General features: G+C 28.7%; 2 protein-coding genes across 5 annotated transcripts; both read left to right on the forward strand.

Moving 5' to 3' along the window:
* The first annotated feature begins 2,398 nt into the window (after positions 1-2,398).
* LOC106691552 (polyisoprenoid diphosphate/phosphate phosphohydrolase PLPP6) lies at positions 2,399-13,685 on the forward strand. Of its 4 annotated transcripts, XM_067046759.1 has the most exons (5): positions 6,290-6,472; positions 6,919-7,151; positions 11,135-11,339; positions 12,107-12,206; positions 13,122-13,685. In XM_067046759.1, the coding sequence occupies exons 3-5, from the start codon at positions 11,202-11,204 to the stop codon at positions 13,541-13,543; spliced, it is 660 nt and encodes a 219-aa protein (XP_066902860.1). In that variant the 5' UTR covers positions 6,290-6,472; positions 6,919-7,151; positions 11,135-11,201; the 3' UTR covers positions 13,544-13,685. The 4 variants fall into 4 exon arrangements, with proteins under 4 accessions (XP_014292843.1, XP_014292845.1, XP_066902860.1 ...); XM_014437357.2 differs by lacking the exons at positions 6,290-6,472; positions 6,919-7,151 and adding an exon at positions 2,399-2,546; XM_014437359.3 differs by lacking the exons at positions 6,290-6,472; positions 6,919-7,151 and adding an exon at positions 3,053-3,286.
* On the forward strand, positions 3,325-5,902 carry LOC106691550 (tetratricopeptide repeat protein 27). Its single transcript, XM_014437354.3, has one exon. It carries the CDS (start codon positions 3,466-3,468, stop codon positions 5,689-5,691), a length of 2,226 nt encoding a protein of 741 aa, XP_014292840.3. The 5' UTR covers positions 3,325-3,465; the 3' UTR covers positions 5,692-5,902.

The following is a 13,685-nucleotide window of genomic DNA, read 5'->3' on the forward strand; positions in this document are numbered from 1 at the left end:
CACCAGAAATTTACCCAATTAAGGGTACCCACTTAATAAGGCTGGGTGAAATAGAAATAGAATGGTTCCTGAACCCACAGGGCTGACTTTCGGCTACAGTGAAACAGCTGGATTTGAACCCGTGTCCTTGGGGTTTGTAGCACTATGACAATCCATTTATACTACTACTTTCGTAATATGAATGTATTTTTCATTCTATTTTCCTAATCTCCTATTTATTTATTTTTAACTATTTTTTATCAAAAATAAAATAAAATGTAATTAAACATAGGATTAGTGAACAATTAAAAAGGTTAGAGAAAGTATTTCTGTATTAAAACTAAAAAAATAAAATAAAGCTGAATGAGCATGAATTTGAACTTGCAACTCTCTTTATCCTATTATATCCAACAATTCATCCTCTTTCAAACTTAGATAATCTATCATTTCTTCTTCAATTTTCTGGTCATAGAAATGTTGATGATATTAAATAGTTCTTTCTTCTTCACAGTCCTATTCATTAATGTTTCCAAAGCTTTCCTTAAAACCAAAATTCTTTTTACTAACATTCCCAAAGACCAATGACCATCCATGACCATGTATATGATGTTGACCGATATACTTTTAGACTCCATACTTTCTTTAACCTCCCCTAATTATGGGCATCCATCATCACAGGTAAGGTACCCCCTCCACATATTTTTGCTGTTTGAAGAGCAAAACAAACAAGTTAAATAACATCCTTATAGACCAAATTCAAAAATATTTGTAATGAGTTAAAAGGCTATTTGATTATGTCCAATAGTGTTAAAAATTTTATAATAATATGAAAATTTGATGATTTATTTTATTCTCTAGAAAGAAGCTAGTCTCTCTCATAACAAAGTAAGATGAAAATCCAAGCTCTCCAAATCTGTATTAAATCATTGATATATTGTTTGGTGAACCCTAAAGAAATTATTAGCGTTAAAGAAGGTTAAAAATATAATAAAAAGTTAAACTAAGTACAGCAAGGTTTTGCCAAGCAGTACAAATGTTGTTCTTATGCAAATTGGATTTGAAACATATTTTTATTATTGTTAATGGGTGAAATCAAATGGGTGCATAAAATTTTAGTGGAATGAGAAATCCAGCAATATAAGAACAGGGAGGAGAGCTGAAGCTGCCCTAATTTATTATAATAAAGCAAAATACACAGGATGTCTCAGTATACATGTTCACCCCCATCAATATCTATAATTTTTGGAATTTAGATTTGATTAAATTTTTTAGAGCACTAACTAAGGAGCGACTACCAATAAAAATACTAACAGGTTTTTCCATTCTCTTTCATATCTTGGAACCAGCTGAGGAGGTTAAAGAAGGGCATAAAGAAAACTGACTACCTGCTTTCTGCTTTATTCCTGATTACACGAATTACGGAATTTTGCTTTGTAAGGGTATATTGATGTGGAATTTCAAAAACGAGCTAGGGAGTGACTGGAAGCTGTTACTATGCCAAAAAGTGTTATAGTGGTTGGTGTGTTCTCTCTAAAAATCAAATTATATTTTATACCAATACTTGAAAGAATGCTAAAAATATGGCAGCCATTTTTTTCTTGAATGCAAGTTTGAAAAGTTTAACTGAACTGAAGTATGACCCCAATAATGGGGAAAAGTAGGGAGATTTGAAAGCAAAACATTAGACCTAATTAAGGACATAAATGAAATATTGAAAAAGCCTAAATATTTATGCATGAGGGATATGCATGATTAGTTTATCAAGGATTTTTTTCCAGGACATGACTATGAAGGTTATTTATTGTAATTGTAATAAATAATAATATTCAGATGGTAATTTTGTTTGTACTTTGTTGTAAAACAAAATTAAAAAAGGTTTTTATAAAATTTTATTTATTTAAAAATCAAACGTAGCCTAATAATAATTTTCTCCCAAACCAAACTGTCACATTTGTCCAACCAGCACAAACGCTTAGTTACATATACAGAGTCCTTTCTGATTGTTAAAATAGTTCGTGGATCTTTACAAGGACTATTTTGACTTATCTGAATTAGGTATTATTCGAGCATACGCAATTTATTGATGCTGAACTAGGTGAAATCAAGTTCAATATTCATCGTTGGAACAAATTTAATATTTATAGGACTATGAAAGCCCCCCTCCCCTTCGTAAAGAATATACATCGACAATATACATTTCCCTTGTTAGGCCAGGGACTTACTTGAGATTAAGCATGCATAAATTTGAAAACAAAAGACTTTACAGTTCAAAAGATAATTATTAAAATTGATAACCAACTAAACCTAATGTTCGGTTTAAGTAGATTTCGAAAAATAATTTTCTAAGAATAAAATCATTCAGAGTGCCACATTGAAAAGAAAAACTATAGGATTATTTATCTTGTTTCAAGAATTTCTTTATTCAACAAGTTTTATCACGTTCATTATCATCATTAAAATTTTTCGAACTACATCCAAGCTCGTAGATAACGTTGATAACACGGTGTCAGGTTAAGTTAAGGTTAGGTCAACTCTTGTGTTATTATCAAGCTTCCAGGAATACTGGGGTAAGTTAAATATATTTTTACTTTATTACTTTCTTTTAACTAATAAACGTATCAGCATAAACCGGTTTATAAGTTAACTATTCACTTACTTACTTATTTAATGACAAATCTCCACAACTGATAAAACAATTAACAATCGTAACTATTTGTTAAAATTTACATATTGTGAATTATTATTAATTAATTATGACTTTTATCTAATAAACTATTTGTATTTCTCTGTATTGAAAGATTGCAGATTCTGATGTGAGGTTTAAATTTTTTATTAGTTAAAAAATTGTACTTATATTAATAACAGTGGATTGTTATCAAAAACCACATTTTTTTCATGTTATACTTGATAGTCTACTCGTTTAATCAGTTTGAAGCTATTTTCAAATTTATTTTTATGAGTTATTACATTCAATAATTTTAATTTACAGTATATTTGAAAAGAACTTTTATTATTGATACAAGTTATTGTTTAGAAGTTTTTTCTTACACCTAATCATGAAATGTTTTGAAAAGGGAATCGTTGGCAACACTGGTTATAACCACCAGTCATTTACCTTCTCTGCCTGCTTACCATGTTTTGTTGTTGATCTTATTAATGTGTTGAGTGATCTAGATACCTTTCCTTCTTTTAATTATGTCGGAGGACCAGCTTAATAAAATATGGGAATTGGAATTAGATATTCTAATTGGACAAATTCCAACATGCTCAAGTAAAGGCTTACCGGCTGTAGAACTTTTGCAACGTGGTGAGTATACTGCTTTAATCGAATCCTCAGTGATTCAAGATATTCTCACCTTCCCGGAAATCTTATCGTTTGAAATATCTATTCCTTTGGTTTCTTTGAGAAATATTGTTAACAGTTATCTTTCAAAACATGTGACTGTAACCGAACAGTTTGAAGTTCTGTGTGCAGGTGTTGCCTGTATGAATGCATTTATTCAATCAAACTGGATTGGACCAGAATTTAAGGCTCCAGAATCACTTACAGTTTTACTTACTCCTATGGTAAGAAAATGTTTTCCAGATGATAAACCTCGTCATAAAAATGTTGCTGATTGTATTGAATTAATGCTCTCAGAAGATGGTGAAGAAATATGTTCGTCAATACTTAACCCAGAATTACTTGTTATGGCTCAAGCAATTTTTGGTTCAAATTTATCTGAACTAAGAACTCCAGACTGGTGGTTGCTTAGATCCACATATATTCAACAACAAATTTTGGATGAGCAGTCGCCCACATTGCAAGAACAATTAAATAGGCTGAGCAATCGGGTTCAAAATTTTACTTGGATTAGTAATTATAAATATCTGCAAGTACTTTCAGAATTGGAAATTGCCCGCATACATTTACACTATGGAAAGATATCAGCATCAGACAAGGAAATAAAAAAGGCTCTTTCAATGTTAAGAATGGATATTAATCTTACAGGTGCATTAGGTAAACGGACATATTATCAGAATAGGGATATTGCCCAGTTAATGATAAGCGTTAATGTTGACAGAAATAATGGAATAGAAAATGACTGTGATTTACGAAAACAAGGTTCAATTGATTTTCCTAAAGATGTATTATTAAATGATGATGTAAGAATGCCTCAGGTTGCTTTTACTAACCCTCAAGATGGAGATTTCCCTGCTCTTTATCCATTAGAACAAGCTACATTATTAGCCGTATATGTTTTTAAGAAAAAAAGTCAAGCTAAAGACCATCTTCAAAATGAAGAATTAATGCCTTTTTTAAATTGTTTGCTGTCACACCCTAAAGTTTGGGCATTTCAGTTTTCAGCTCTTCATTTGCGCTCCCGCTTGGAATGTGAACATAAACGAACAATTGAACGTGCACTTGTTCAGACTCAAAATCTCATGGAAGTGGATAGTAATAAAACCCCCATTACTGAGAGACTGTTTTTATTTTATTGTAGTTATGCTCCACCATCTTTCATAGTTGCGTCTGAATGTGCATCGATGTTGGTATCTACTGGTTCCTTCCAGTCAGCTTTAGATCTCTTTCTTAAACTTCAACTTTGGGATGAAGTAATTGCATGTTATAATTATCTGAAGCTTAGGCATAAAGCTGCTGAAGTGATCAGAGAACAACTGAAAAAAGGGGAAACTGTTAAATTACTATGTTCACTTGGTGATGCTACTGATGATGTCCAGTGCTATGAAAGAGCTTGGGAGCTTTCCAATCATAAAAGTGCTCAAGCTAAACGACATTGGGGTATGTTTTATTTTAATAAGAAAATGTACAACGAATGTATAGAACATTTTAAACAGTCTCTAGCTATTAATAGCTTACAAATTGCTATTTGGTTTCGCTTGGGATATGCAACTCTAATGGAGCGCAGGTGGGAGGAAAGTGCGACGGCATATAGAAGGTATTGTGCTTTAGAACCTGATAGTTTTGAAGCATGGAACAATCTAGCAAAAGCATACATTCTGTTGGGGCAAAAGCATCGAGCCTATAATGCTCTCCAAGAGGCTATTAAATGTAATTTTGAAACTTGGCAGGTATGGGATAATTTAATGGCTGTGAGTAATGATTGTGGTGACTTTGAAGAAGTTATTCATTGTTATCATAGGATTTTAGATTTAAAAGAGAAACACATAGATGAACAAATATTAACTGTTTTAACATCAGTTATTGTCAATAATGTTAAGGATTGTAAGGGCCAGCCGGCCTCAATTCATCGTAAGAAAGCATTAGAACTTTTTGGAAGAATAACATCCAAAGTAATGGGAAATCCTATAATATGGCAGTTGTATGCTCAGTTAACCTCCAGTATCGAAGATCAAACATCAATTACTCGATCAAAGGCTATTCAATATTATCAAAGAGCTTATACTGCTGCCACTCAAGATAATTCATGGTTTAGAGATTATGAATCTATGCAAAATGTTTTCAAGCTTTGTGAAAAATTGGCTGACGCTCATTTGACTTTTGTTAAAGAGTGTGCTTCGACTAATGAGGCTGCTTCTTCATTATCTTCAGCTAAGTTTGCTATAGCCAATGTTATCGCCAAAATTAATCAGCAGATGGAAAATGTTGAAAAATCAGAAATAAATGGAACAATAAATAATGACTTGATGTCTTTACAAAAAACCTTAGAAACCGTCCAGGATGAACTTGCCAAAATAAAAAGCTGTTAGCATCAAGTGTTGGCCAGCTTGTAAATAATATAGATGTATATACTTTTATGTAACTGTGCCAAATATATTCTTTCCACTTACATGTATATGTATTCAAAGATGTAAAATTTTTAAGACCCTATTATATTTATTTATTGAGATATTTTATGTTTTGTTTTGTATGAAGTAAAAAAAAAAAATTATGATTTATTATAATAAATATTTAATTTTATTGCCATGTTTATCTACTGTTCCTTGCCTAATTAGGTATTCTATAATGAATCATTACTGAAAAACAGACAATTGTATTATTAATTTGAGATTAAACTGGTAATATATATTTTTGAATAAGTTCTTTTTAAAATAATATCTTATTTAACTTCATTTATATATTTTTTTCTATAAAAAAAAAATCTTTCCATCCTTTTATATATATTTGTTTTTGTAAAAAAATTTTAAAATGAAGATGAACTGAAGATTTTTTTATTCAAAATACCTGATAAATGTGTACGTCTTTTTCTTAGAGAACTTTATGTCAGAATTGAATTAAAACATGTCCTTGGGTTTTAACGTTTTGTTTGCACAGCTAATAATGTTTATCATTGTTATTTATTCTTTAACAAATGAGTGGATGTGCTGAAATTCTTTGCTGTCTTTTTTGAAAATTAATTTACATTTTCTATTAATTTGAATTGATTTAAATCAAAACCTTTTCTGTATTGTATTTTTCAATATGGTGTTTTAACAATCAATTCAGCTTATTGGAACAATCAGTTAATAAAATATATTTGTTACAAAGCAGGTAAGTAAATAAGTTTTATTTCTACATTTTTTTTTTGGATTTTATGACTTATAGAATGAATCTACTGTACTGATTATCAGTAATTGAATATAAGGTTTAGTTTTTTAATTATATTAGATTATCCTATGTTTAAATCCACTGATAACTTGAAAAATGAATTTATTTAGTTGAAGAATAAGAATAACTTCCTATGAAGTTATTTTATTAACAATTTGAGCTTGAACTTACCTAATTTATGTATATTAGTTTATTTATTTATTAGGTCATCTTTACATCTTAGGGTCATTTGTGGTAACGTCTTTGTTTTAGATGCAATTATAGTAGTTAGTACTTTTAAAAACTAAAAAGATATTTACTAAATGGAAGATGATCCGGGTGTGGTTAAATAAAAATTCAAATAATGATAAACTATTTTAATTGAGCCAATGTTTCACTCCACATTGCAGGACAAAGTGGTTTACACTCTGGTTAAGGGTAAAGAATGGATGAGCTTTCTAAGTGACCATTTACCCAAAAGACTTGATTTTGAAAAGAACTTCAAAGTATGTATTCCAGACAAAGAGATATGTAGGAAAGGAGGCCCTAAATTTGAGAAAGGCGCATTGGTCTGGTATACTGATGTCAAGAATTAAATGGATAAAATTTATTTTATTTAAACAATAAAACCTCTCTCAAAGAGGTGATAAGATTATATATAAATGATGCTATTTGTTTTTATATTTTTAATAAAAGAGCCAATAATTTACAATTATAAGATTACTCCAATATGAAGTTCTTTTTTTAATACTCTATGACATAGAACTAAACAGTGTATAACTGAATTGAACTGTATAATATGAAAATTAGGAATATCATTCAGTTCATAAAAGCTATTAAACTATTTAACAATATTTGATGATTAGCTTAATCAGATTAAATAAAATTTTTGATAAGTGAATGAGGATGGATAAATTGTAATTAAAAGTTTTAAAATTAAATGAAAAAGTAAAAAAATTGGTTAATTTGACTAAAATTATTAGGCCTTTGCAAAATAGCCTCCAAAAAATTTTAATAGCTGGATGTGTGGTGTAAATTTATAGTTAATATTGTCCTTGAGGATGGAGAGAATGGCCGAAACATTGGACCTTTAAAATACTAATAAAGAGTGTTTGAGACTTAAATGGATAAAATTTATTTTAACAATAAAACCAGTCTCAAGTGTAAAGTATATATTTTAAGATTTATTCCTTGAATAGGTTATGTTGATGTAGATCACTGGACAAAATATAAATGTGGAACAGAAATTAATACATATATATAATTGTTTTGTACACAATAAATCTGGTATCTGATCACAAATCGTTTTGCAAATAACATTTGTTTTCTTTCTTTATCTTCTTTTATATATATTTACATTTTCAATTAATTTTTTTAAAGATTTTTTAAAGAGGTGTGAATGCATAAAGTTTTTATTTTGTGTTTAATTTATCACACAATTGTTTTTCCTTAAAGAGCTATTTCTCCTTTAAGCATTAATCCTTTGTGTTAAAATAAGCAATATATGCAATATTATCGGACAAGTCTAATTTTTTCCATGGCCAAGATAGAAAATTTAAATTAAAATCAAGGCGAAACCTGATATTGCAATTCAATCCCCATCTTTTGACTATTGAAATTTATATTGATAAATATAGCCCTACATTTCTTTGTATAATATAATAAAAATTAATTTTTGAAACGATAAATTGTGTTATGAATGATTTGAAAAAAATTGTTATGGAATAATTGTATTCCAGATATTGCTAAACCATTTTCCTCAAATTTGTGACTGTAACAGTTGTTTTTTACCCCTTCCATTTTATTTGACTTTTATACCTAATAAAAACTTTTATTCTAAATTATTTTAAAAACTTTCACAGTCCTGTATATGTGCCATTGGCAAATGGGCAGTGGGTAATGACGACCCATGGTGACAATAATGGCTTCAATGTTAAATATATATACTTACACACACACTAATTAAATTTATGTAAACAATAATTCTATTCTAATTATAATTTAAAAAAAAAATTGTATACCTTATTTATTTTGATGTACTTAGGTAAAAGTGTTTCTCTATTATTACAAAAACTTAGATTAAAAACATGTTTTAAAAAGTATAAATTCATTATTTTGCTGATATAACAGCAAAGTAGTGGAAAGGATTTTTATTTGGTCTATCAACTTCTACACATGTGGCCCATTATCAGCTAATCATTAAATATTGCTAAATAGTTCAATAGCTTTTATGAATTCCTTTGTGATATTCCTAATGTTCAGCCTTAGTAAAAGTTTTACTCTGTATTGTTCTGTGTCACAGTGTATTGAAAAAAAGAATTTCATATTTGAATAAATCTTATAATTTTACATTATTATCTGTTTTATTAAAAACTCTTTAAAAATAGCTACATAATTAATATAATATAACATTATAATTAGAATTATAATTGACTACAATTTTTTTTTTTTAAAAACTTCTTTCATACATATTTTAATTAAGAAAATTAAATGAACATATTGGTTATAATATAGATACTCTTCTACATATGAACATATTTTGTCATTTTAATTTTGCTTTATTCCTAGCCCTAGTCATAACAGATGATAAAAATTTATTACAATTAAAAAAAAACTGGAAGTGTAATTTTCTGATTTTATTTATTTTTTTTTTGCTAATAATTTTATTTAATATAAAGTAATTTTGCACATGATGTAGTTGAAATATATTTTAAGTCCATAATGTTAAATCATCCTCATATTGGCAGTACTTCATTTAAAATATCTTAAGTTTCTTTAATATAAATTTTCCTTTTTTTTTTTGTTATGGGTGAAAGTTATACTAGTTGGTTAAGATTTGCTCAAGCCCATGTACTTATGGGGCGGCATGACTCAGCTTGCAATGTTTTAACCACTGCTTCGGAATTATATTCTGATGAATGGAAGATCTGGAGAGATTTATGTATTTTGAGTGGACATTGCAAAAATTTCAATAAAATGATTCTTTGTTACCAGAAATTGTTAGATATGAAGAAGTCCTATTCTAACATTAATTTGTTACTTTCATTGGGGAAGCATCTTGTGTTGAAAAATTCTGAAAATACAACTACTATTAATATCCTGAGACAAGACGCCCTGGATCTATTCTCAAGACTTGTAAAGAGAGATCCAGAAAGCCCAGAGCTTTGGGCACTGTTTGGATTGACTGAAGCATCAAGTAAAAACCTTAGTGATGATGTTGTAGGAAGAGCTGTTTACTGTCTAGAACAATCTGTAAGACTCTGTACTAAAAACCGGCACTGGTATAAACAATTTAAGACTGTTTTTAAAATTCTTTGTTCTTCGCAAATCATCGCTGAAGTTTATTTAAGTTGCTGTTTAATATTTAAGGAAAGGGTAGAGAATAAACATCTTTTACAAATAATAATTACTTTTCTCGATGGAGTTATTGGAAAAGTTGAGGAAGAATATATTGATTTGATCACAAGATTATTAAAAGCTGAATATAGGCCGAGTATAGACAAATTGAGAGAAATATTGATGATTCTTAAAAATTTAGAGGTTAATCTCAAGTGAAAACTTTGAATTTTAACATTAAAAATCATTTAGTAATTAAATTTGTTTTGTTTACTGCATGTTAACTTTCAGACAGAAATAGTACTCCTGCTCAGTAAAGTCCCTATCGCGCATTTCTAGTGGGTGGAGGTTGACAGCTATGTTACACATTAATCTATAAAAATTTCAATTATCACTAATGAAACCTATTCAAAAGGTAACTGCTTCTATTCCCTGCCATTGCCTGACTGAAAACGTATACAGTACAGTAATGTGGATGTATATTGATTTTAATTAACATCTTTCAAATAATTTGTTTTTGATGATGGAGTTTAAGTTGTGATTATATTACTTTTATTTGCTGATTTTAAATTAAAACTGTTTATATCATCAGTTATTTACAACTGAGTTGAAAGAAGGGGTCACAACATTTTTAGCAATGTAAGGATTCTATTAATCCCTAAGTGATGAGGTTTATTTTAGGTTCAATTGATTTAGTTGATAAAATAGCCTGCAGTCAGGTCTGCATGAATAGGTTTTTATCTCTCAAAATAGAATCCTTACATTCTTCCTTTTTTTTTTAGAAATTTTAGCTCATTAGAAAATCTCTAATGTGTAAGATACCAAAAAACCCAACAGAAATTGTTAATTACCTAAATTTTATTATCCAATAATATAATTATAAAATAATTATTATAATAGTAATAATAATATAAGATTACGGATTTTCTTTGAAACTTCCATAATAGATAGTTTTATTTTCAGTGTTTTTTGAAACAATTAATTTGTTTATTAAACAACCTCAGAAATTATTTAAGTTTAATGTCTGGACAAAAGAACAAATAGGCTAGGCCCATTTGCCATCCTTGTTCCCTACACTTATACCAGTACCAGTATTTTGTTTGATCTGTGAAGAGCAGGAAAGCATAACATGTAAATTTTGTGATTATATCTGGCCCACATATCTCTGTTATTTATTGATTTCACTTTTTGTGTTTTGAGTAATTAATAAGTTATAAAGTTTTTCTTAAAATAAAAAAAAATTATTAACTGTAATTATGTTTAAATATATATGTATATTTTTTGTTGTAGACTTGGAGAATGTTTATTGAAGACTGCTAAATATTATCAACATAGTCATTTACTGTGATTTATTAAGATGGGGGAAAAGAGAGTCGTTCCAGGTCCTTTGAAAAGACTTTTAAATGTAGATGCTGCAGTTACTAATGTTTTTTGTCGTATTACAGAAAATTACATGTCTCCTACAAAGTTTAGAAATCATTTCAAAGCACTTGAGGTTTGTTATTTTTATTATTTGCTATTATTGTTAATTTTATTAAAAATCTAAGTGACTATCAAAAATACGGAGCCTCTGTGGCTGAGCATGTTAGGTCTGCAATGATTACAGAATGCTCAAGTCAGAAGCAGTATGGTTTTAAAACCAGCACGGAAAATTTATTTATTTTTATTATTATTATTATTTATTTTAGTATGTGGACCTGTCAATTCCTGTGTTTTAACTTATTTATTCATTAAATTATTTTATTATTTTTATTTATTTTTTTAAACTCATTTATCCATCCAAGTATTTCTTTTAACCAACTTTTTATTATATTTTCCTTTAAATCTATGTATTAGTTTTGTTTTGGTAAAATATATTTATTTGTTTTTTTTCTGTAAACTGATCTACTGCTGTGACTATTATTTCTTTGGTTTGATCTCACATTACTGTCTAATAGTGAATTTGTTTAACAATGTGAATCAAATGAAATAAAAATTGAGAATTGGAAGGGACCAGAAAGGGAATGAATTGAAATATTTGTATTTAGTGTATAGACTGGATTTGATTGTAAAAGGAAACTGTGAGGGAAAAAAACTGTTTTCTTTCTGTTTTATCATGTCATGTAAATATATGTAATTTATATGTGTCCGATCATGAGTGGATTTGTATGCTGTGTAATGTAGCAACCTGATGTATTTGGGCAGCATGAATGAATGAAGCATTTCTCTATCATAAAAACCCCTGGAATTAATGTTAATTATTGTTTCTGTCGTCTATTTCAGATTTCATGCCATAGTTTGCCTTGGATTGCTACCTGGGTTGCTTTGTTTTGGGTGTTATGGAATCCAGATTTGTTTGAAATGCAAGTTAATTTTTTCATAGGTAAGAAATAAACAATTTTTCTCATATAGGTCATAATGTCCATATCAAATCAACAGATGATCTAAACATTACCATCTCATTTTTTTTTTTTTTTACCAAAATCTTTTTTTTTTTCATTATTGAGCTGTTAATTTCTCAAAAATGGGTCCCAAAACAGTAGTTTTTGTAACTTTTCTAATTTAACTAGAAACATTTTACTGCATGTGATGTACTACACTGTATTGTTTAAGATGTAACAGTCTAAGTGAAGATATAGAATATATAATTACTTTATCATTACATTATTTCATGTACACTTTATTCATTATGAATTATATATTCTAAAATAACATGAATAATGATTGTAAATAGTCTATTTAACCAACAATGATTTCAATATTATTTATATCAGTGATGATTATTATTAATTTATTGGAATGAAACTTCATTAGGCACTGTAGAGCAAATTGGCCTGGATCAGACGAATAGTGAAAAACTTCCCATCTGTAATAAATAAAATAGTACAAAAATGTATTAAATAAAATAGAATAAATGAAATATTTTATTTCGTTAAGAGAGATTTCCTGTAATCAATTCCATTTTTTAATCTTGAAATAATTAAATTGTCAACAAATGCTAGAACTTAAGAAATTTCACTTCTGATGCACTAGAGTCTCTTATTTTATTGTTAGTAAAATTATTTCATGAAAAGGAGCTTTAGTCTTAAATTTTTTTAACAATGAAGGCATTATCACCCCAGATTTATATTTTTCTGTATGATTTACAACAATATGAACTATTCTTAAAATAAACTTGAAACCTCCAAATTATGTACTTTTCTGAAAGTTAGATTGGAATTTTTAGGAAATATCTTCTTTTTAATTCTTATTGTTAATGTTTTATGTTATAATCCAGTTTTATTTTTCTGTTTTTTAGGTTTAATCATTGATATATTGTGTGTAGCTATAATGAAAGCTTTAGTGAGAAGGAGACGACCACCAGGCAACAAACCTGATATGTTTTTGACTGTTGGCTCTGATATTTACTCTTTTCCTTCTGGTCATGTTTCCCGTGCTGTGTTCATAAGTTTATTTTTCTCACAACTGTACCCCTTGGGAAATATTTTATCATTTCTTCTGTACACATGGGCAATTTTAGTGGCTATTTCAAGAGTTCTTTTAAAAAGACACTATCTCCTGGATGTAACTGGCGGAGCTGTTCTTGGATTTATTGAAGCAGGGATTGTTTCAATCATTTGGCTGAACAAAAGAAGTTCTGTCTCTATAATCAACTGGCTCTCAGAAGAAAAGATTACGCTAGAAGGTCTTCAAGATGCTGTAGAAATTGACATTGACTAACCTTTTTAAAAATGTATATTAATACCCTTTTGTTCCAAAGATATTGTGTATTGTAAAGATTTAATAAAATGCTGTAGTAACAATGTACATACAGAATGTGCCTTTCCGCTATTATTGATTAAAGATAATTTATAATTATGAA

This window comes from Halyomorpha halys, unplaced genomic scaffold (genome assembly GCF_000696795.3).
Source record: "Halyomorpha halys isolate HHAL.00 unplaced genomic scaffold, Hhal_1.1 Scaffold2479.1, whole genome shotgun sequence".
NCBI classification, from domain to species: Eukaryota; Metazoa; Arthropoda; class Insecta; order Hemiptera; family Pentatomidae; genus Halyomorpha; species Halyomorpha halys.

Excerpts from the sequence above, each read along its gene's own strand:
- LOC106691552 (XM_014437357.2), top strand. The coding sequence starts at position 11,202 with ATGGGGGAAAAGAGAGTCGTTCCAGGTCCTTTGAAAAGACTTTTAAAT. Across the intron at positions 11,340-12,106 it reads ATCATTTCAAAGCACTTGAG|ATTTCATGCCATAGTTTGCC; the intron begins GTTTGTTATTTT and ends CGTCTATTTCAG. Across the intron at positions 12,207-13,121 it reads GCAAGTTAATTTTTTCATAG|GTTTAATCATTGATATATTG; the intron begins GTAAGAAATAAA and ends TCTGTTTTTTAG.
- LOC106691550 (XM_014437354.3), top strand. The coding sequence starts at position 3,466 with ATGAATGCATTTATTCAATCAAACTGGATTGGACCAGAATTTAAGGCT.